This window comes from Platalea leucorodia (assembly GCF_965183815.1).
Source record: "Platalea leucorodia genome assembly, chromosome: 12".
In the NCBI taxonomy this organism is placed as follows: domain Eukaryota; kingdom Metazoa; phylum Chordata; class Aves; order Pelecaniformes; family Threskiornithidae; genus Platalea; species Platalea leucorodia.
The window spans coordinates 8,662,394-8,685,902 of record NC_138834.1 but is presented as its reverse complement, the minus strand read 5'-3'; the positions used below and the strand labels follow the sequence as shown (position 1 = coordinate 8,685,902).

General features: G+C 47.8%; 1 protein-coding gene across 7 annotated transcripts in view; it reads left to right on the top strand.

Moving 5' to 3' along the window:
- Positions 1 to 23,509, top strand: part of SSH1 (slingshot protein phosphatase 1) — a 40,772-nt gene that overhangs the window by 3,053 nt on the left and 14,210 nt on the right. For 2 of the 7 annotated variants that reach the window (XM_082325326.1, XM_082325321.1), the window contains exons 2-7: positions 1,643 to 1,683; positions 17,852 to 17,955; positions 19,779 to 19,843; positions 20,625 to 20,746; positions 22,933 to 23,001; positions 23,436 to 23,501. In XM_082325326.1, coding sequence (XP_082181452.1) covers positions 1,643 to 1,683; positions 17,852 to 17,955; positions 19,779 to 19,843; positions 20,625 to 20,746; positions 22,933 to 23,001; positions 23,436 to 23,501 — 467 coding nt within the window. Of the gene's footprint in view, positions 1 to 1,642; positions 1,684 to 14,790; positions 16,371 to 17,851; positions 17,956 to 19,778; positions 19,844 to 20,624; positions 20,747 to 22,932; positions 23,333 to 23,435; positions 23,502 to 23,509 lie in introns of those variants that run through there. The other 5 variants (XM_082325325.1, XM_082325322.1, XM_082325323.1 and 2 more) reach the window with 5 other exon arrangements.

Here is a 23,509-nt window from a genome sequence, read left to right as displayed (position 1 = left end):
TAAAAATAGCGATGGTATGTTTCTCGCCATCAGCTGCAGTCATTTTGGATGGGCTTTGTGTATCTCTTTTCCTCCAAATGGCTATATTTCTAATATCCCGCCTGTGCGATTGCATTTGGGGTTTTTTCCAGGCATTAGTTGGTTCTTGCAGGTTGTAAACAGCGCAGCTCCCGTGTGCTCTGGCCTCCTGAGTCTTAACTTGGAGGGATGGGGAACAGCCCAGGTCCTACATGCATGCAAAACTTCAAGCTTGAATATTTTATGTGAAGCTGTTTGCTTATTTTTAGCTTCTACAAAACCACCTGGAAACAAGCAGCCCTTACAGTGGCCCTTACTTGATGGAGGTTTTAAGCAATGTTGTGGTAAATAACAAAACATTCCCTGAGTGTTAGTGCTGATGGAGCACGGTTTCTTAAAGTTTTGTGTCCCTCCAGCTTCATTAGGCTCTGGTGTCCGGCATGGTGCAAGTTTGAAGGTTTTCCTATTGCAAGGCAATCTGTAAGGTCCCCACTTTGCTTCATGGGTCCAAACCATCTCCCCAGCACAACCTTGCCCTCTGAGGGGATGCTCCTGGCCCTTTCTCTTCTGTCTACTTCTGCAGGACCAAAGGAGGAGAATGATCTTTGAGCCTTTTTTTTTTTTTTCAGTCAGCTCTAGATGCAATTAGCCCCAACTCTGGTTTTCTTTATATGGAATTTAATATTTTTCTTTAATATGTCCAGAAGCTAGTAGAGAAGTTGAAGGAGGTGGCTGGAAAGCACGGCAATGTGAAAATGTTTCTCTTAGGAAGTAGGCTTAAGTCAGCTAGCACACTTCTGTTTTAAGGAGAGTAAATGAAGTGTAAGGGCCAGTAAAGTCACCTGAGCAGCCAAATTTGCTTCCAGGGAGACTTTTCCACCAGTTTCCAGTGGAAAAGTGGCCGGTTTAGTACATGCCTGCCATCAAAGAAGTGTGTTTATGAGGACGGCAGCAGACATAGGAACTTGTTGATGACTGGGCGACCGAGTGGGCATCGTCCTAGCCTTGGGACACATCTTCTGCCAGCGTCCAGGTGGAGGTGGCCTTGTTGGCGAGGCGGCAGCTCGGGGATGGCAGCGGGGCCCTGCCGGTGCGTGCGGTGGAGCTCCGCATCAGTCCCGGGTTGGGGTTCAGGTGCTGGAGGCTGGGGCAGTCCCCGCTGGGCAGTTTTGGCTGCATCCACTGGAGGGCACTTGTGCTGTCGCTGCACACCCTCAATTACAGCATTAATTTGTGCCCAGCTCCTCGTTAGCAGTCTTTCGCTCGGGACAGGTTCTGCCCTCACGTGTGCGCTCAGTGGGAGCGATGTGTGTGCGCTCTTGGTGACGTCGAGGTTGGCGATCTTCAAACCGATCTGCGCTCCAGGACCAGCTTGCAGGATTAGGACCTAATAGCTTTAAAATCCCCGTGAGCCCCTTTGTCACCCGGCACCGGGTGCTGATGGCATATATGGCCAGGGAGTCTCATTTATCCCTGGCACCAGAAAGAAAAACCCCATGGAAAGCAGCCACCCAAAGCCTGTCATTGCAGGGGTGGTTTTAAAAAGCATGGGGATTTTTTTGAAGTTGTAGTATGGAAACAACCAGCATGTAACTTTCTCTGTATCCTTCTTTTCTCCCCTCAGCTGGAGGTTGGCAGTGATGAAGAGCGCAAATTAAATGTGAGGTAAGCAGAGCTATTTGGCTCTAAACATCATTTCCACTGTTGTTAATTGTCTGCCATGTAGCTGAGTCCCAATCCCGCACAGGACTCTGGCCTCAAGCACGTACGCTTGTCTGGAGGGGATTGCATGGTCTGCAAAGAGCTAAACACTGGGGATGCTCTCTCCCTTATCACTTCAGTTTTGAGATGAGCGTTTAATGAACTGAATGTATAAAAGAGGGCTTGTGGGTTTTTTTTTTTTTCCTGGTGGGAAGAAACTGGAAAATTGGTCATCAGCTCTGGCCGCAGCACTTGACTGTTACCGCAGCATCTCTGCCTCTGCTGCTGCTCTCTGAGGTTGGGGCTCTGGGTCGGGAAGGGGGGTATGCTCCTAGGGCGCGTCGGGGAGAGCTCTGCTCATTCCTGGGTATTAACCATCAGGAATTTGACACCTTTGATATTGGGGTTGCGTAGAGCTGCTTTCTTCATGCGAGGGGGAAGAAAGGGCTGAGAGATCCTGCTGGAGAAGGGAAAGGCTTCTCTTGCTGACATGGTGCAGAGATCAGAAGTAGTAACGATAAAGCGGGTTTGGTGGGACCCTGGCCTAATGGGGCTCTGAGTAATTACGTGGATTGTTCACTCTAAACCCAGCTGTTGCTGACAGCTCTTACCCTCTAACCTGTAAACCGCAATCCAAGAGATGAACTGTAAAAACACCACAGTGGTTCAGCAGGCTTGGTCTATTTTCCTTGTTACTGCTTCCTACTTTAATTATCCTGGTTTCAAGTAAAAGCAAAGCCACTCATGCTGCTGCTTGGAGTTCGATCTTGTTGTTTCCATCCCATTTTATGCTTTGAGACCTACTGTTGCAGAGATGTAAAACGCAGACACCGGTGGCAGTGGGTTTTCTGTTGCAGTCTGATGGACTAGGACGGAGTGGAGTTGATTTGAAGTCTGGTTTGCCTTGTGGTTTTGGGAGCAGCAAGTGGATGTTAGGGTATGGACCGTCTTTAACCCCGCAAGTGAAGTCAGAGAGCAGAAAAGCAAAGTTGCTCCTTTACAGAGCAGGAAAGCGTTAGGCCTTGCCACTTCTGTTTCCCGGGGGTGACTTGTCATGGCTGCAGCCCATCTGGGAAGCTTGGCGTTCGGTAGCTGTCCCGCTTGCATGCACGCGGGTCAGAAGTGTATGTTTGGTTGCTGTGTGGTCTCCTGTGTACAGGCATTTAGTGGCAGTCTGTAATGTCATCCGTTAGCTTACTTTCTGGAGAATGCATTTTGTATCGGTTAAAGCAAAATTCAGGATTCCTATTTCTGCTCTCAGCTTGCTTGTGGGCTCATTGTACAATTCAGGGCTCAAGCAGGAACCTGCTGAAGTCATGAATAGCAACGCATCCTTAGTTCTTGTGCTTTTTCCCATGTTGTATTAGATAGTAACACTTAACCAAGCAGTACGATAGCCTCTTCTTTTGTGCGTACGGTTCTTGCGCTGAAAGAGGAAATACAGCTTTATCCCTCTTCATTACAAATGACCTCAGTGACAATGTACAGATAAATCATTGGGACATCATTGGTTTTGTGGCTGCCTTTGGTCTGTCTGGCCTTTTTGCCAGCCAGCCATGTGCATCCATCACCGACCAGAGCGATCCTGGGGGTAGATGTAGTGAGACTGCGCTTAAAGGCAGATACTTTTCTACTGGCCATCGAAAAATGCTGCAGCGCTGACTTTAGATACCGAGATCCCAAGAGCTTCCTCTGGCCTTTGGTCTCTTGGGGCTGCTCTTCCACATACGATTTTCAGGATAAGAATCTGGTAACTAAATCACTAGATAGACCTCAAGAATTGGATGGCTCTTGTGCAGAGCCTGTGCTGTACTCGGGGGGGAAACACTGCCAAGGACTGAGGAAAATGCATGGCCCTAGTGTGGACACAGCGTAGATGATAAATGAAGCTGCTCTTGTGGGGAGGTGGGTAGATCCTGTCCCCTTCCCGATGGCAGCTGCTCCGCATGGTTCGGTGAGACTTTACCCGGTGCCCATGGGGTGGCAGAATTGTTCAACTTCATTGTGCTGCTTCCCCAACAGCTGAGTCTAGGTCTCCTCTGAAAAAAATGCAGGAATGGGCTATGATGATATTTGTGAATCTTTAAATCCTGGTCTAGCCTTGGTGGAGACTTAGGTGACAGCTGTGCTTTGTCACATGTGCCCTGAGTGCAGGGGTCGGCAGTCCAGCGCCTGACTTTGCAGACCTCAAAGATCCTAATGGTTAGAAAAAGGAAGGGTAGTTGGAAACAAGACCCCATCTTGCTGCCAGCTCAAGCTGCGTTACATCGATACAGGATGAATGTGCTATTACACATTTATGTCCTAACTTACTCATCCGCTTGCTGAACAGATTATTTTCATTCATTCCAAAAAATTCCAGGATTTTCATTTGAGACTGCATAGTTGGATCTGGTTATATGAGCTATGTGATTTTTTTTTTTTTTTTTTTTCTTGGAGGAGTGGGTCCGTATCATGGTTTTATAACCAGCTGCATGTCTTGCTGCTCTCTGGCCTAGGAGTAGCAGACCTCTCTTATGGTTTCTGTCATTCCAAAATGCTTTTCTTTCTGTTTTCTCCCTGAAACAGCTTCTACCCTAAAATAGACTGAGGGGACATGTTCTAGGTTCAGCTTTTCTTTCAAAGATGTTGTTATCTGCATTTTCTTAGACATTAATGTGCTTTAAAGTCTTCCTTTTCTTTCTCTTTCCAAAAATTTTGCAGAAACCTCGGTAAGGTAACATGCACACTGATTCCAGCAGACAGCCAGGAGTTCATTTTGCTCCCCAGAGGGTAAAGATTTATAGCAGAAGAAAAAGTAAGAGCACAGACTGAGATCCGACAGCCCAGTTGGGCTCGGTGCAGCTGGTGCAGACAAAAGCTTGAATGTCTGATTCTCTGTGTTATCTGTGTCTGCTGAAATCTTCCTTCCTGAACGCCAATCAGCCATGGGGCCTTGTGGCTTGATCACTTTTTTTCCCCTAATGATGCAGCGCGCCCACAGGACCTTGAGGCATCTCACCCAAATCTTAATAAAACTGCTGGCATGGATACATCAAGTCCATGGGAGTATGCATTAGCTTAGAGTTAAGCACAATCTTAAGTTTTCCAAGATCAGGGTCCACAGAGTTCAGCGCGAGCCTTGTGTGCATGGTGCCTGCCACCTTATCAGAGAGCCATGTCGTGCTTTTTGAGCTCAGAGCAACCTCAGAGAAGATGATATCAAGTGCAGGGGAGACTGAGAGCAGAGCTGAGCTCTTTTCAAGCAGGCTGCTCTGGGAGAATGGGGTATGTGCAGTTTTTCCTACGCTGCTTTTTGGTGCAACTCGACGACTTTCATCACTCGCCACTGCTTTGCTCTCTAGCACCGAGTCAAAGGAGGTGTTTTACAAAGCCAATCGTCTTGTGAGTGTTGGCTGTTTCTCAGACGTGGTTGGCAAATGCAGCAACATAATCACTGGTTTTAATTACAAACACAAGTAAGTTTGTTTAGCCAGTCATTCTGTAATCTTTGCCATTATTGGCTTTCCAATTGCATCCTGAATGCAGTCAGAAACAGGGCCGGGTGAGTGTTTTCAGGCACCTTCTGCAGGGAGATAGAGGTTGAACTGCTGCAAAAGGGCCTGGGAGTTAGTTGTCTCCAGCCTCTGATCAAGCCTGAAGATTGTTATGGAAAGAACTGTTCTTGTTTGGCACCACTGAGCCCAGTTTTAAGAGCTGGCAAGAGCAGCTGTGGGAGGTAAAGGTTTTCAGGATTGGGCCTGTGTACATTTGCAGAGCCTTTTAATGGCGTACGCTGCTCCGCTGCCTCTGCGTGCCACGTGGCCACAGCCCAGCGTGGAGACCCTGCCTTGAGAGCGCTGCCTGGAGCATCCAGTCTCCTGTGGAACAGAGAGTGGCAGAGGAAGAGGAGGAGACTGGCGGTCTTCCTCTCTTTGCTGATGCCATCCTGTGTACCTTGCCAAGTTAGTGTTCCCCAGCCCCTTTCTCCCATCTGCAGCCTGGCAGATGACTATTAGCTCATCTTCTGGAACCCTTGGAGTAAAATGTTAGGTCTGTTCGGTTTTATTCAGCATTAAAACCTTTCAGCTGTAAGAGTCGTATACGGCTTTTGAGCTCTGAGGAACCCACGGCTGCTTGTGATGGGTAGAAGGCACCATGTCCCCCATGCTTTCCACCTTGCTTACTCACCTTTGTGTTTTGCGTGGTTACCTGGTCGGAAACGAACGTGCTCCACCATGCTGGTTTGATAACCAGCTCTACAGTTCCTTCAGTTACTGCTTTTTTGTTGTAGCTTAATGAGGGAAAGTAATTTTCACTTTTGAAGGTAGCGGAGTTACATTGGTTTGACGTGGTTTTGCGTTCGCTGCAGGAGTTAGGTGGAGCCTCAGGTTGATTAAAACTCCCTTTTGCAGCTCGGTGATCAACAGGAGGAGTAATTGCTGCAGACAAACTCTTACAGAGCATCACGCTGGCTGGCACGCACCAGAGGACTCGTTATAAGGAGGCCGTTTGGTTAAAATCACTGTAATAAACCAGATTCCTCGCTGGCGCTACGGCTGGCCTCTTCAGTATGGAAACATACTTTATTGTATGTTATATTTTAATGCACCAAAAGTTATTTATTAACACCTCGGTCTTTAACTTTTTTAGGGATTTATGAGCATGTTCTGCTGGAGGCAGCATTGAGTGAATGGCTTGTACCCGCAGCTTTGAGTGGCCGTGTTTATGGCACTGGGAAGGTGCGCGGGGCGGGGGTACACCGGGGCAGCTGTCTTGAGGATTTATTTGTGGGGACAGCGACTCATTACGTACTTGACAAGTCCTGCTCGCCGCAGTATTTATTGTCTCCCAGTTATTTGGTGGGAGATCTTGGGGCAGAAGTTGCTGACTTTATTAACTGTTCAAAACAGGACGCTGAATCACATCCTGGCCAGGCTGCAGCATCCTGCCTTAGCGTGCTCCATACAATGGGGAGGCAAATTCACAGGCTCGTGACCCTCGGTAACTTTCTGGCCCATAGGTGTGGCTGTGGAAGCCGATGGAGATATAATTAGGCCTTTACTTTTGCAGTGGGTTGTGTGGGGACGTTCAAAGACCGTGGAGCCGAGGAAGCATGCGCTTAGTTTACACTTATTTAAGATCTGGCCTTTCCAGGAAACTGTTGCTGACTTGAAGTTGAGCAACACGAGGAGTTTACTTGGATGTAGGTAGAGCAACAGCAGGAGGCCTGCCAGTTTGAAGATGTGGTGATCAGACCCTTTTTGCAATTGTATATAAATCTCCCTTTTTTTTTTTTCCCCCCCCATGAAACCTGAGCAGTTTGGCAAAAAAACAAAACTACTGGCCCTGTTATCAAACGTACTGGCTTTGCACTGAACATTTTTTTTTTTTTTTCTCTGTAAAAGGCCAGTGTGGTTACTGTTTATTTAGGTGTTAGAGCTGGGGCAGAAAAATATTTTGGTTCCAAATGCCTCTTGATTTTAAATACCTTAATCTTTGATAATTGGTTGCCAAGATCTGTGAGTCAGGGATTTCTCATACAAATCAGAGCTGTGGTCTGCCTGACAAGTGCTCTTCAGATGTTTTTGGAGAACGTGAAATGGGCAGAACACTTTCATAGGCATGGCTTCACTTTTAATGAGGAGAATGTTGAGTTTTTTATTTCCCAAACATTTATGCATCCCTCTGCAGCATTTGAATCCTTGATGCAGAATCACTTCACTGCTACACAAGAAAATCCAAAAGCAAAATAAGCCCAGCCTCAAATGGATTACAATGCAAACTGCATCTGTTAGTCGTTTAGGTTTATCTAGGATCAGAAGGACTCTTCTCTGCAGAGCTTGCTTTCCCTCTCTGAAAGTTTTAGAGTTGCAGTCCGGGAGAAGTCAACGGTGTTGAGCTTGTGCAGCCCAGACAGATCTGCGTCATCTCTCTGTAACGTGAGGTATGAACGTCCATAACCAGGGTGTGGTTAACGGCTTTGCCGGAGCTGCGTGTCCGCATAGACATCTTCCCCTTGCAGCCAGTGCAAAGGTTTATCTTTTGCCACAAGAGGGGTAGGTTTCCCTGCCTCCTTCCTGGGATGGCAGCAGGAACACAAACCACGCCTGCGGAGCAGCCGGCGTGCTGCGTGTTCGCATCCACCTCAGCTGGTCCTCACCATTGGTATTTCAAGGTATTGCCCATTGCACCAAACTCCTCAAAGTCCCAGTTTAACGTTTGTTGTCGGACCTGGAGTCTGTGCCTGACGCTCATCTCACTGCACACAGACCCTGTGCAGAGGGACTCGCCCAACTGACAAACCTGCCAAAACCACACCAGCTCAGCTGTGTTTCTTGAAGAAATCCTTGCTGCAAGAATCGCTAGTGAAGGCAGCTGCTGGGAGATCTGTGGTGGTGTGGTGCTGACTGCTGGGCAGAAAACCTCTGGGGCTTAGCTTCGGGGGCCAAGGCATCCAGAAATGCAGGGGACAGGACAAAATGTCCCTTTCAGATTTTCCGGAAAGCTGCCAGGTTGCTTGTTTGCCCTGTCTGCCATCCAAATGGTCACATCCAACACTCGCATCCCTGCAGAGACCACTGCCTGTGGGGCTGCTCACAGTGTGCCTGCGTGTGGGCATCTCCCTCCCAGCCCAGTAAAACTTCTTGGACTACAGATGTCTGCTTCTCTCTGCAACACCGATCCTGCTTGTAAAAGATGGGTTTGGAGTGGAGGGGAAAAAGAAGGATGATCCTGAGGTTTTTACCAACACTTTTCTGTCTTGAGGTAGCTTTGCCCCTGGCTGGCAGTCTCCTAATTTCTGGGGTGTGCCTCCTCCCCGTGGGGTGCTGGCTGCATACCCTGGGGGAAGCTGGGAAGGCAGGCTGCGGTCTAGCTGAACACTAGAGGGGGTGTCGGGGTTGAGCTAGAACTTTTCTCGCTCTGCTTTGACCCTGCGTGATCCATCTAGATTTATTTTATTTTATTTTTACGCATTACCAATGTGTCAAGTACTCCCTGGACTCTGCTGCCTTTTTTGGAGTCATTCTGAAACCCAGCAGCTAAGCTATTTTTTGGGTAGCTGTGCCACCGCTGCCTGTAGGGTTCTCAGTTGGGCTTCCTATGCTGTTGCCTGTGTCCTGGCTGACCTTCGCACACGCCGCGTGGAAGCCGCTTTCTTAATCCTCAAAGCTATTATTCACCTTTTCTTTTCCAGTGGCGCCGTTGGAGAGTTTCCACTTGTTTCTCTGTCCTGTCTCTGGGAGACACCGCTGAGTGGGTGAAGTGGGGTGACTTCATAAAATAGTTTAAAGGATTAAAACAACGAGTTGATGGGAGGAATGCAGGAGGATCGGCCGATGTGCCGACAGCTCGGCTGGGGAGGAGGACGGGAGCAGGATCGGCTCCTGCCTGGGAGTGCGGGTGGGAGGCTCTGCCTTTGATGTGCCCTCCATGGCAGGAGCCTGGGGGCCAGCATCGTCCCACCTCTCCTTTAGCTTGGACCACAGCTCCGAGACACCTCCCCAGCACTCCCGGGCTTGTGGTCTGTCCTCCTCCCTACCTGCAGTCACGGAATAACTATGGTGATAACATGGTGCCAACAACATCCAAAAAAGTGACTTGCAGGAAAACACAGGGGATCTTTTGGTCTTTTAGCGCGGGGGAAGAAGGGAGCCAGTGTTTTGGGAATAGTCGGCTTCGCTCAGACCACCAGGATGCTGCATGGCAGAGGGTGCACTAGGCTGGAAACCGGTGGTGTTGCTAATGCCAGGACCTCTGTATATGCCTCTCGTGCTTCCCTGTGCTGGCTGCCACCTTCCCTAGCCCTGCCCTTTGAGTCCGTGAGTCTAGGCAAGCGTGAGCTGCTCCGTGTAGCTGTATGGAGAAGCATTGCTTAGCCCTCGCCGCAGGGTGGGCGGTCACGGGGCTGCTGCAGAGGGCTGGCGTCGGTCCCCAGGCGCACGCTGGGGACACGGATGCTGGGAGTCTCGGTGGAGTTAATACTCCTCTCCTAAGAGTGAGAGAAAGGTTTCTTTATAGCAGCTGAATGGGTTCGGAGAGGATCTGGCCCCGGCCTCCTGAGACAGTGGCTGTCACAAAAATGACGTCGTGTTTCGGTGGGAATCTCAGAAATGCTCCTTGTGATTCAAACTGTTCGTTCCAAACGCATCGCATAGCTGGGTGATGCTGTGATCAGCTTGGTGCCTTTTTGAACTCTGCGATTAAGGGGATGAGCAAAAAGGGTTTCTTTTTCCTTGTGAAACAATCTTTTATTTTATTTGGCTTTTCACCATCCAAGTACTAGGGATTCCTAGAATTTTCTCTTTCCTGGCCGTTTGGGAACTGTTCTGCGAACTTATTTTGCGCAAGTCTGCTGGAACAGGGAGCAATCCTGCGAATTGGTTTGCTTCCCTTTTCCTGCCCAGGTCGTGCTCTGCCCTCGGAGCTGTGTGCCGCCCCAGCGTGGGGGACGCACGGCTGACCTGGTTCGGCTCCGTGCGGAGCTGGGGCGGTTGCTGCCCGAGCCCGATGCATCGCTCACCCGGTGCGCAGGAGCGGCTGGAGGCACATCATCAGCAGTCTATTTATGTTAGGAAATTAGCTTTTGTGGGCTTCATGATTGATTTCATTTTTTTCTTTTTCCTCTTTGTGCTCGAGGAGCGTTTGTATCTGGCGCTGTGAATGGCCCGCAGTGTCTTGAACCCTTCTTAGCATTCTTGCGCTGTGGATGTGGCCCACGCCTTTCAGCCGAACAATACACGCTCAGACTCCCCTTTTGTTGCTGCGCCGCTAAAAACACGAGAGCGAAGCCTGCCGGGTCTTCCTGCCTGCCTGACTGTCTCGCTCTCCTTTGAAATAGATGGGGAGATGTTTGCCCCTGCAGGGAGGCATTACGGGACCCCCCCCCCCCCCCCAGCAGGGGCTGCTGCCTGACCCCCTTGGAGGCAACTTTTTGCCGGTGCGTGATGGTGCCCTGGCTGCATCTGAGGAAGGGGAGATGTTCTCTGTGTGTCTGAAGGAACGTCAGACTTTGCTGTGGTTCGCAGCTTACATTTGGGGTTTCTTTGTGGGGTGACTTGTCTTCTGCTCAGGAGGTCTGAGAGTGATGACTTTTTATAGCCCATCAAAGCCGCACCCTAACATAGACATGAGTATGGAAGCAGCTTTCCTGCCTCGCATTTTTTTGTAATAAAATAGTATTTCAGAAGACAAACATTTCCTAAAGTTGCCCTGAGGGTAGGTGCCTCCACCTGAGATGCATCACAGAGAATTCAGCAGAGGTAGAGCACTGCAATCCAAGTGATGCTGGCAGCCCTCCCTGACTTTAGCAGGTGTATTGGGTACCTGCAGTTCTGATCAAGGTCAGTTTATCAGCGTATCACAAAGTCTACGCACGTGTGCAATAGCAATTTGTTTTAAAGCAGCATTGCACGTGTTGAAACTGGGTCTCTCCTGTTCTTGCTGCGTGGGGAGCGCTCTGCTCGTCCCTCTGCACAGCAGCCCGCTCTGTCGGGTTAAGCAGGGATGGCCGTGGCGATACTCTCAGTTGTATTTGTAAAGGTGATTCCTTTATGTTTCATTTAATCTTTCTGTGTCACTGGACTCTGCGTGACTGGTGTGTGACACAGAGCAAAGGCCACTTGGAAACACACAACGTACTTTTTTTAAAAGCATGAGAAATGACCTGCTGCTGCTTTTAAAGCCTCTCATTTCTGTTTCTCAGGTTGTACAGTAGCATGTGAGCGAGTAGCTTTGAAGTTCATTTTTCCCTGGCGCTGTTTTGTGTCGTGCAGACCCCTTCTGAAGGCCCCTTTCTTGGTCAGGAAGCGTTCGTTATCTGATGTGCCTCCTATCAAGCCAAAGCAAGCGGTCAGCGTGCTTTAATTGTCGGCTTGGCTTGGAAAGCAGGGGCCGTGCAGCTGCCGCCTTGTCTTCCTGCTATTTCTTTCCCTGCGTCTTCCTTTCTATTTGATGTGCTCATTTCCAGTTTAGTTTATGTTGCTATTTCGGTATGACTGCATGATTGCCCTGTCTTAAAATCCACCCTCTGGCACGTCAAGGGCCTGGCCGGGCTGCGGGAGCATCCGAGGGGACTGGCTCGGTCCCCGAGCTGCGGCACCGTGGCAGAGAGGTGCGCTGGGGAGGCCCCTCTCCAAGGCTGCGTTTCGTGTTCTTGCTTAATTGCCTTGAGATGGCTGGGCTTTTTCCAGACTGAGCAGAAAATGGGGGAAGAAAAGGAGAGGCGGGGGGAAATGAGTTCTCTTCCTCCTTATCAAAGGGGCTGTGGAAAAGGGAAGTGTGTTTAATTTTGTGGAGCTTGGGAGGCCTGTTTTTTCCTCACCTTACCAGTTCGGAAACATTTTGAGCAGAAGATGCCATAAAACCCAAGGAATGGGGAGGCACTACGATGTTCATGCCTTTGTAAAATTGCGACCAATTTTGAGAGAAGTGATTTTTTTTTTTTTTTTTTTTTTTTTTTTTTGCCTAAATCATGGAGCTGGTTGCAGGAGGGCAGCTCCTCTGGGCACAGGGCAAGGTCTGCATGCGGTGGGTAGGAAGGGCAGGAGAAGCGTGCCTGCTCTTACCCATGGCGTTGATGGATGCTCGGGCGAGGGGGTGTCCTGCTCCGAGGCTGCAGGCTGGGCAGTCTGCTGTCAGATGAGCCCAGAGGCCATTGCTGTCCCCCGAACACTCTGGCTCAGCCCCGATGGATAGATGACCTTCTCTGCCCCCGCACAGCATGTATGTTTTGTTTCATTCATGAGGGGGAAATTAAGAAACTTAATTTGACAGAGATTTAGTGCCCGGAGAGCATGGTGGTGTGGCCCTGTGCTGGGGCAAGGCTTCATTGCAGGGCTTTTCTGGAACATGGAGCTCTGCGCCTGAGCTGCGCAAGGACACGCCAGGTCAACAACATGGGAGTTGCTCGAGATGAAAGGTTAAAGAGAAACAGAGAAAGCTTCAGGTGAGAGCCGATATCTTGAAAGGACATCTGGAATATTATCTCTCTGGGAGAGGAGGATATAAATGTAACGGCCAGGCAGAGGTGAGCTCTGGATGTTAGCTGAAGCAAGCTTTGACCCATCGGGTGGATGTGGCTTGGTCCTCTGGCGATGCTGGGGGGCTCCCGAGGACAGCCTGTGCCTGGGTGTGCGAGGAGCAGCTCCCCTCTCTGCTCCTGGAGCTCCCTGCCCTCGGACCTGCCCCTGGCTGGAGTGCGGGGCTGCCCGTATCCCCCAGGAAAAGCCAAAGCAAAGCCAGGCAGAGTGGAATTCTGCTTGTGTTCGCTACGTGAGCTCATCACTAAAATATGCTCTAAGAGTAGAGCTGTAAGCAACTGGATCTGAACAGCACTTGCGCTAAATGGGCCTCTTGGTTGTGGTCAGCGGCAAACACAAAGATAACAAGTTCATTAAGGCTCCAGAAGTACCGAGGGTTGTTGCAGGTGCGGTGATAAGCCAGGCTCCTTGGGCATCCCGTGCACCGAGCGATCCTACGGCAGTTCTGGGAGCAGCAGGGATACCCGGCCAGACGCAAACTCTGATGTTTCTGTTCTGCCTCTTTTAGCTAGATACTATTTTTTAATTCTTAGACTAGCAAGAGACTGCTGAATCAACCTCAGGCTTGGCTGTGTCTTCCCAGGGAATGTGGTTTTCTCTCTACTAACTTCTGTGTATGGATATTTATTTTGAGATGAGTTATGTAGCTATAAGATATATTAATAGAGCGTTTTCTTGTATCCTGCAAGATGATTACGTCTTATGTGAGATTTCCCACTGGAACAGGGAACTCAAATACCCGAGGCAAACAAGGTTTTTTCCTGGGACACACCGCAGCCTGAGCCACAATGGCAAAGCAAGCTGCTTAGGGAAAACTGTTCTGCAGCTGGCAGCTGGCTTCCAGCTCGCTCTGTCTGTCCGGTAACACGAGCAGCTCTGCCTCTTGTTACGAAACCCGGTATTTTTAACAGATTGCTTCTTGCCGGTTGTGGACCCGGGGGGCGGCGTTTTGTAACGATTAAAAGGCACTGCCTATTGTGTTCTTAAGCAACTTGAAATGTAATTGATGTGTGTTGCAGCCACGCTCTTCTGGAGCTTTCCCAAAGGGGAAGAAATATTTCCTTTTCAAGTTGAGCAGCACGGAGCCAACGGATGGGGCAAGGGACAGTGAAGCAGGAGACGCTGGAGCCCGCTCTCAGCGGTGCCGTGGCCATTAAGCACCTTCTCCTTGCCAGCCTCTGGGTGCAGAACGGCCCCTGCTTTACGGACAGCAAAGCGCCATAGCTGTTTGTACCTTCCCGCTGACACCCTCAGCACTTCCCAGACGCTTGTAAGCACAGGTTTTTACCCGCCTTAGGGGATTAATGCCATTCGTTTGGTAAGCTGAGGTTATGGAGTGGAAAGGGGACTGGTCTGCAGCTGTACTGGAGCACTACGGAGCTCCTGGGACTGTGACAAAGTCCGTGGGCTCTGCGTTTATTTGAGAGCCTGAAGTGACTCCTGTAAAGTAGCTGTGCTGGTCAGCACTCCTGGAAGGGCATCCAAGGAATGGGTGGGTTCTGTTGTGCATGCCGGTGGGGCTGGGTAAAAATTGGACAGAAAGCTGCTTCTCCCCCTGGTTAGGCTAGTGGTGCTGGTGAGACGCGAGCGTGTGGTTATTACGGCTTGTGCCTAGAGAAGGAATTAGTCAGGGGCCTGTAAGAAACGAGTCTTCAGTGAATTTGATTATAGCCAGCCACTAACAAATAAATACCAAGCTGCCTGAAAGACGTTCTTGTGTAGTAGTAGCTCAGTAACTTGCGAGTCACTGAAAATCAAACCGTGGGAGCTGTACAGTCAGTGAAGAAGCATGTTGACAGCTAATGCCTTTGTCATATGTATATTACAGTGGTGGCATGCAGGGTTTTAATTGTAAAGAAACGAGCCGGCATGAGTCGTTACAGTGCTTTTTATCTAGCGCTGTCCCAGGGAATATGGACGTTCCACCGCGACGGGCTGCTTTGCTTTGCGGTTGCTGATAGGCGCTGCGTTGCCTTCAGAGCGTGCGGGAGGAAGCAAACAAACAAACAAGTCTGGAGGAGGGAAATGATTAGACGAGCCTCAGCTGGTTTTTTCCCCTCTTGAATGGCCCTCTTTCATCAGGATATGTTAGGACAAGTGCTTTTTCAAGCCAGGATATCAGTGGAAGACACAGTGTTCTGTAAAAGTCATCCAGTTCCTGGGTAGCATCAACAGACGCGATTTCTCTGCTCCGCACAGAATATACGGTCAACCTTTTCTTTTCCTTCTTTTCTCTTTTTTTTATGGGTTTAGAAGCAAAAGGATGTGAGTTTTACAGCTAGTTATGAATCTTTTCGAATTTACTGACTTCTGTCTGACTCTTGGGCCAGCACAATGCTTCTGCTGTTCAAAGAAAACCAGTCCAAATTAGTATGTATAAGCCACTCGTTTTTATGCTGCTAACAAATGCTGCTTACTAGGGCATTTATCACTGCTGCCAAGGGTCAAAAGTTGGGGATGTTCTTTAATGATAGGATTTTTCTGCTCTTTAGGAGATTTTTTTAAAAAGGCTGGAGTTTTAGTTGTTTACTGGAACTGCGGGATTTAAAGGGGTTTTTTAAAACCGGGTTGGAATACTGTGCCTTGCCTATTTCTCACTTTTATTTTGTTAGCTGTGTTTTAGAGCAGTTGTGTGAAGTGACTGAGAGCAAAGAGCGTTGCTAGAGCGGAGATAAGGGACGGTGTCGGGTAATGTTGCTGTTTCAGTATGGTGTAAAATACGAGCTTTTGCAAAGAGGCGCTCGGATGCGTTCCCTCTGTAGGGCACCGTGCTGCTCCTATGGAAATGGGAGCTTCTGTGGGAATCGGGGAGTGCTGGGGAGGAACGGGCAGTCTGAGTCACGGCAGGCTGCGCTTAGTATGGTTAGTGCGCAGTTTAGGAAACATTTAAATTAAAAAAGAAATCTTGCTCTCAACAGGTTCTTTGGCTTTGCTTTCCGGTTCATTTCCATGCAGATGAATACACGGTGACAAAAGTTTCGCTATGTGGGTTGTCCTTTTCCTGCAATCGCTTTCTGCTCCTGCAGCGCAGCTTTCTCGTTTGCCTGCAACTGGGAATATTCTGCTTTATTGTAAAAGCTTTCCTGACTGCAGGAGAGGAGGACATCAGGCGAGATGAACCATCAGAGCTGGAGTTACCGACGCCTTTGGGAAGGAGATCTGTCTCTTCCAAGGCTTTTCATGCTGTAGAAATCCCAGTCAGTACTTTATTAGGGATAAAAAAAATATCCTTTGGGATATTTTTTCACTTTCCCAAAGAACTATTTCCCCAAATTCTTGGGACAGGAACACCGTGAATTATCTCCTTGTGCATTATCTAACCATTCCCTTCCTCTGGCTGAAAAAACAGATGTGTGCGCGTGAAGCTGGTATCTCGCTGAATATCCTATACGTTGTGTTGGTGTCGCTGCTTTTGTGTAACTTCTGGCCACTTTTTAACGCTTTCCTGTGAGATCTGGTGTGCGAAGGAAACAAGACTCTTCCTGGCTCGCTTATGGCATGAACCAAATTCCCGTTTGCAGAAATTCTTGCCGTTAGCTTGCGTGCCAGGCAGAGCAGAGCCGGTGTTTCGGATCACAAGCAACCTCTGCATGGCTCCTGTTCAGACACAACTTGCTAGCGAAGTGAGTGGTGAGTGCTAGAATACTGTGGGAGTGTAAATGGAGAAAAGCTTGTTTTAATTAGAGTGCAGTTGTCCTGCTGGCATTTTATTGACCTGATATATGACTTGTGGAGCCTGGAACTTGGGTGAAAATTTTAGTTCACTTTTTAAAAGCAGCTGAAATCTCAAATTTAAACCTGATATAGATTTTTCTGGGAATATTGCACCTTGAAGATTCAGCTGAAAAATGAGGAAGCTTTGCCTGGGAACCTTGGCTGGGTTCTCAGAGAAGGGAAAAGCTGAACTTGAAGCAAAAGCGGAAAAGACATGAAATTCATGTCTGTCTTCACAAAAACGCTAAGGTAGAATGGAGCATTTGTGCTCGCTTCTGCCTAAAGGCGAAGACCCCAGATAAAGTACAGAATAGACGAGTGCTGGGAGTAGTAACTCCTGTGGGATTATTTTCAGTAGCATAAGTAACTCCCATGTAGCACAGTCTCATAATGGAGCATTTATATTTAGTAGATAGCAGACAGTAATTAATGATTATCTATGTTTGGAAGTGGAGGGCGGCAGAAAATTGGGCTTTGTAACAAGGAATGTCTCTTGTGATGTTTAGAGCGGTATAGGAAATGCAGTGTAAGCAGTTACTGTGGCAACTAAAAGGTAGCTTAGTAGATGTTGATTTTCAGCCTTGTGGGAAATGCTAACTTTACCGCTTACGTCCAAGTCTATTTCTAAAATGCTCGCGAGTGCATTATGGTACTATGTAATTAGGCTTGTGCTGGTGCTTACTGTAACTACTGATTTTGTTCAGCCTTCTCTTTAGTTATGTTCTGGGGCCCGTGTGTCATTTGACTCTGTGGAAATATCGTTATGTATTTGCACATACTGCGACCTGCCTTCTTATCAGCAGTGTTTTCCAGGACGGCTGTATCCAGCCAGAGCAAAGCAAAAGCTTTGCTATTGTGTCGGTTGGGTTTTCCCCTGAGGTTTTCGGTGCAGTTTCCTCTCTCTTGAGACGCGCAGGTTTCATCTGCCCTCCCTTCCTCTTTAAATCTACAGACAATTTACAGTTGCGTGTTCTTGTTTTTGCATTCCAAAGAAATCTCAAGAACTGAAATTAGTAGGAACTGATTGACTCGGAACCTGATCTTCAGTGATTTTACAGGTCTAAGCCTGTAAAAAGTCTTACCCTCTACTGGTTTTAAGTTGCAGAATTTGATAATCAAATGATAAAGTCATTTCCAGCCCACGACAGCTCAGGCAAGTATCTCCTGCAATGGCCAAGTAAAAAAATGTTGGTGGAAAATGACACATGAATAATCCATGAATAATCCTGGAGCCGTGCCGTGCAAGTGGCAGGATCAAACTTTGGGAACAGCTTCTCATGGCAAAATCCTACTACGTTTTAGTGAGGGGAAGCCCTTCCTTCCCTAGCTTACGGACCTGAGCACGCATTTTGCTGATATTTCCTTTCAGTTGACTTCCTCTGTCGTTTGTTTTCCAGCCTAAGCGAGAGCTTTTTCATGGTGAAAGGCGCAGCCCTTTTCTTACAACAAGGAAACAGCTCCCAGGGCCAGCGAAGTCTCCAGCATCCTCACAAACATGCAGGTAGTGGATTAAATCACCTACTGAAATTCCTTTTCCCTCTTGCTGTGCTGCTCATCCCGTCTGTGCGGACAGGCTGATAGCACGCGCGGGTGGGTGGGTGACACCTCTGATTGTCATAGTGGGCCTTGTACAACCTGTTGAGTAAAACTAGGTTTTCAGCCCACTTGATTCGAATGGGAACGTGTGATTATTGAGTCTTTGTTTAAACTTTTGTCATTATCTCGGAACTGTAACTGGAGTAGAAATTTATTCTCTGCAGACATTATGGCATTCAGCGTGGCATTCTTTAGGCAGGGAAGCCTGCTGAGCCAGAAGGTCTGTGCTGAATATGTATCCCTGTTTTCCGCAGCTGCGGATGAAGAAATGTCAGTTGTGCTTCAGTGATTTGGTCTTTGCCTTCCCCTTTGGCCCGTGGGGAAGAAAATTGGATGGGCTGAGTCACAGGGCTCTAGCACCTCTTCTGTACTTATCAAGGTCCCGATTCAGCATGGCAGGGGCATTTCTCAGAGTGCTCTCCCAGCCTCCAAAAATCTGAAGCTTGGGACTTTCAGTGCCAGCTGACAGCATTTGTTCTTTTGAAACTACCTGTTGCTGGTTTTGTTTGATGTTGCCGGTAAGAGTGAGGAATGTTTTAACAGGATTTGGGTCTCTGGATAGACGTATGTTTCTTAGCTCCTTAAATCCCCTTTCCTAGTTTCAGGAAAATCCCCTTTTCAGTTAACTCATCACAATCTGGCCTGTAAGAGTTTATCACGGTTTAAGAACAGACTGTCCTTCTTCCCCCGGTCCCCTCCAGTGTGCCAAACTGGTGGGAAGAAATGGTAGGAAGTTGTATGGTGAACGTACATAAGGATTGATAAGCAGATAGGGGGTTCAGGAAAGCGGATTCTACTTACCCGGTGTTTTCATGCCTTCTGTCTTTGACAGTTTTGGAATAAGTGATTACTGGGAAAGAAGAAATAAGATCATCGGGGCATTTTGAGAGCAGGAGCATGTGGGAAAGGCACAGTGTGGTACTGTGTGTCTGCTGCTTAGTAAACACTCCAAGCACAAAGAGGGTGTTTGAATGCCAAGCTTGGCTTTGGGTTTCTTTAATTGTCAGCAATTTCATATACCCAGCAAACATCCTACGGAAGGAATTTTATCTTGTATGGAAAGTTATGAGTGCATTACCGAGTTATTAGATGTGAACTTGTTTTGCTTTCTTGTAGATGCCTTGTTCCTTTCGCTTGCTTTCCCCAAATAGAAATGCACCCACCGTTCTAGAGCCTAAGGGACTTGTTGCACAGGCAGCACTTTGTCTGAGACAGAAGGGATCCATCGCCCAAACGGGGCCGCTCCTGCAGCCCTTCCCCCTCAGGAATTTCTCATGTTCAGATATACCCTCCATAAGGCCAGTGAGGCTGATCCCACGATGCTATGTGTGTTTCACAAGTCAGTTTTTCTTTTCTCCTTTGTTCCTTTTTTTTTTTTTTTTTAACCAGAGTTGTTCCTCCTGCCTTTTCCTCCCCTGTCCTCGGTGCCCATATCTTTGTCTTCTCTAAGAACAGGAAGAGTATCATCATTTGTGCCAGTCACGGGTGGTCTCCATATATTTGGTAGCTTCCAAATACCGTAAGGTCGAGTTCTCACACAGCCAGATAACGCTCATCCAAGAAGCTTGCTTCTATTAGTATTCTCTGGGACAGCAAAGTTCATTGGCCTCCCTTAAATGGTATTTTTTGACTTGGAAACATCCAGTTTCATTAAAGGTCAAGACTATGCCGATTCTTGGTGCAGCAAGTGAGCGACCCTTTCTGATTATTTCTCTGCTTTCTCTGCAGGTGATTTGCCCCAGCACCTCCAGGTGATGATCAACCTCCTTCGCTGTGAGGATAGGATCAAGCTGGTAAGAAAAGATGCATTTTGCTGCTCTCCTTTCTGTTGGAAGCGTTTGAAACAGACCTGTAGAGGTTCATGAAAAGCATCGGCAAATCCTAGGTTTCAGAGCCAGCTTAACTCTGCGCTGGTTGCCAGCCCTACCGCGTTTTCCTGTCCACTCCTTTTGCCCTGGTCCTTGCGTCCACATAATGCGTTGGGTCAGGAGACTGATCTGTCTGAAGTGTGTTTTGTTAGATTTAATTTTCCAGCCAGCTGACAAACACTAATACAGGAGAAGAGACAGGAGCTTGCTGATGCTGGTGGACACTCTTAAGTTAGTCTTGAAATTGCATCCAAATGGGGCTGGGCTTTCTTTTAAAGAAATCTGCAGAGGCTATAAAAGTCGCTGCAGAAAAGTCTGTGTCAGTTATCCCCTCCAGCATGACTAACATACTTCACTGAAGGCTTGTGAGTGGAAGAATCCTCTGAGCCTGCCTCTGTTTTCAGTTCAGTGCACGGCCAATGTTTTTACCAGCTTTCTAGTTGGACCTCTTTAGAACAAATCTTCAGGTTATGTTTTGTAGTATTTCTCTGAATGGGGGCAGGTAATCTAGGCTAATCTCTCCACCCGATGCCAAGTCAAACTGGCAACCAGCCTTGCTGGAAGATGGACTGTCTCTCCCTGTGTCTTTCATACTGCAGCTAAATAAAGCTCTTGGGCACAATTACACCTTAAAAAAATACTAGGCAGCAATGGAAGTAATAATTGTCCAAAAGCTAGTTTGCAGAGCTTGATGACCTTTTTCTAGGCTGTGCGTTTGGAAAGTGTGTGGACAGACCGAGTCCGGTACATGGTGGTTGTGTACAGCAGCGGACGACAGGACACAGAAGAGAATATTCTGCTGGGTGTGGATTTCTCCAGCAAGGAGAGGTATGTCTGAGGCGAGGCTGGGCTTGGAAATCAGGCAGGCTGGGTTCTCTGGAAAGGCTGTCAACACCAAACTGTCCCCAAGCGGTTGGTTAATGCGTATCTGCAAATTCTAGCAAGAGAGAGGACATGTGGTGGGTTCTCTGACCAGTTATGAGGGCAAGAGGGTGATTTTTGTTCCAGAAAGCTTTCAGTCTCCTTGAGCTCTCTGGGCAGTTGTGGGCAAAGTGTTCACGTGTAATCCATCTGTAGGGCTGTGCCATCTACCTCGTCTGTGGTAGTTTGCTGTCTGCTTGCTACAAAATGCTCTTGCAGACACATTTGCAAAACTGGAACTTACTCTATCCACCAGACTTGAAGTCTGTTGATGGTATGATGCAATGGAGCTGTTTTTTGGGGGGGAGTAGCTTAGTTGCCAAATAACATCAAAAAACAATACTGCAAAAGTACCTCCAAAACCAACAAACAAATATGTCAGTAGTGAGCTGTTTCTTTTGTCTAACTGATAAGAGCACATAATATTTTGAAAGGCAAATAAAATATTTTGTTATCGCAGATCCTCTCACATTATTCCAGTTCTAGGTGAGTAAACCAAGGCAGAAAAGCTCTTGGCTCGGAGAGACAGGGCTGGTTTGGCAGAGCTGGAGTTGGAAGCCAGAGCTTCCAGACTGTTGTTTCTGTTCTCTGATGATTTAACAGGCTCCCATGTTGTGCTGGTGCAGCCAGTGTGACTTTTGTTTTCTTTTTGGAAAACCTTAGTGGTCGTTTCCATTGCTGTAAGTGGAAGGGGAGAGCTTTTGCGCTGCAGTGAGACCTGTAGGGAAACTCCTAGCCGTGCCTTCCTAATAAGATTATTGTCATGGGCATCGATGCTGCCTCTTGTATCTGCTGTTAAATTACTGCTGTTAGTGTTACGGAGGAAATTCTAATGTAGCGTTTCCTTATGGCACGCTTGGTGTGCAACAGCAGTGAATGTTTGCTATGTCGTCTTCAAATCTGAAACAAGCTTGCAGTAATTTGCTCCTGGTGATTATTGATGTGAGACAAGAGGAAAGATGGAAAAGTTAAGACAAATCCATCCGAACTGTAAGGTTAGCTCCCATTTCAGTTACCGGCTCCCCTGAAAGCCAAAGTTTTTGTTGATTAAGGGCAAGTCTCACACATAAAGAAGTCAGTTGGCATTAGCAGCTTCATTGAGTGACTCCATGGCTCCGTGTTGGGGCTGAAATGGCACTGCTGAGCTGTAAGTGTTTTGACTGCTGACAGTTTGACTGGTCGGGCGCTTTTGTGGGTTTTATTCCTTTTACACGTGTTTAATAAAAAACATTTTTTCTCGCAAAGCTCTAAAGTGCACATTGTCCACATGTGTGTTCAGACTGGCCTGTCAAATCCTTTGATCCGCTGTAGAAAGTGGCTGAAGGCTTAAAAGAGAAAGGAAAAGAACAAAACAAAACCCGAGTTCTTTGCTAACTGGCTGTTGCTGTATGCATCCCAATTTCCTTTAAAACTTTTTAATATCTCTCTAGCTTAATTATTTACTAGTTGAAAGTTACTGGCCCCCATTATAGTATGGTTTTCTTGCCAGATTGCATCTCTGAAATGAAAGTGTTCTTTTGGGTTAGGTAAACTCATCAAATCCGTTTTTGTCTTTTCTACCAGCCAGAGTGATGAAGGGAAAATCGAACATGCAGTCCTTTGAAAGGCCCCTTGGGTCCTTTTCGGGAAGGGCAGGCGGCTGCTCCGCCACCTACCCAGGCTTGCTTTCTGCCCGGCTTTAGCGAGCTGATCTCTGCAGCCAGATCACTGTGATCTGCTTTTATGCCCTGTTAGGGAGCTGCCGTGAACTGAGCTCATGAGGGTGAGAGAGCAGGAGAGGCGATGGGGCAAATACTGCAGTGCTTTCTGGCAGGCTCTGGAGGGGGAGAGGAGGGCTGGGAATTTTGATTCTTGCTTCTGTGATGTTTCTCCAGCCCTGTGGAGCAATCGGCATGCTAATATCAGAGCAGACCTTTAGACTTCAGCTGCTGGTCTCCTTCTGTGTTATGCATTTGATGGCCTAAGATATTACTAGGAATTACTAGAGCAAGACTTGAGGATTTTAAAAATTGAAGAGTATTAATTATTTAGGATATTGGTGTGACCACATTGTGGCCTATATTTAACATCCTGTATTACAATCTCTCTTCCAGTAAAAGCTGCACTATAGGAATGGTTCTTCGTCTGTGGAGTGATACTAAAATCCATCTTGATGGTGATGGGTAAGAAACCACATTAAAAGGATAAATGTGAATGTCCTTCTCTACTTGGGGGCTGCTCTAGGAGAGATTCTCTGCCACCTTGCAAATGAAGTTCCAATTTTGGATTCATGGCTGCAGTCCGCTTATTCAGACAGTGAGTTTTTGTCTTGCTGCCCTGAAACTGCTCGGTGGAACCTGTGATACCCAGTGAACGTTCTCTGCAATCCCACCCGAGGGCTGGAGCTCCCGTTCCTGGCAGCCTACGCCGGGAAGGGTGTCCGCTTGCCATTCTTATTTGGGAGGATGTTGGAAAATCAGTGATACAAATTCTCATCCCTGATTCTTTTTGACTGTGAGTGCCCCTATAGGTGCCTTGCGGTAGCTGTTTGTAGAGTGCAGCTTGTGATGCAGACAAGAGCAGTTTCTGACTGGTTTTTTTCCCCTCTCTCTGTTAGTGGCTTCAGCGTGAGCACTGCAGGGAGAATGCACATCTTCAAGCCAGTGTCTGTGCAAGCCATGTGGTATGTGT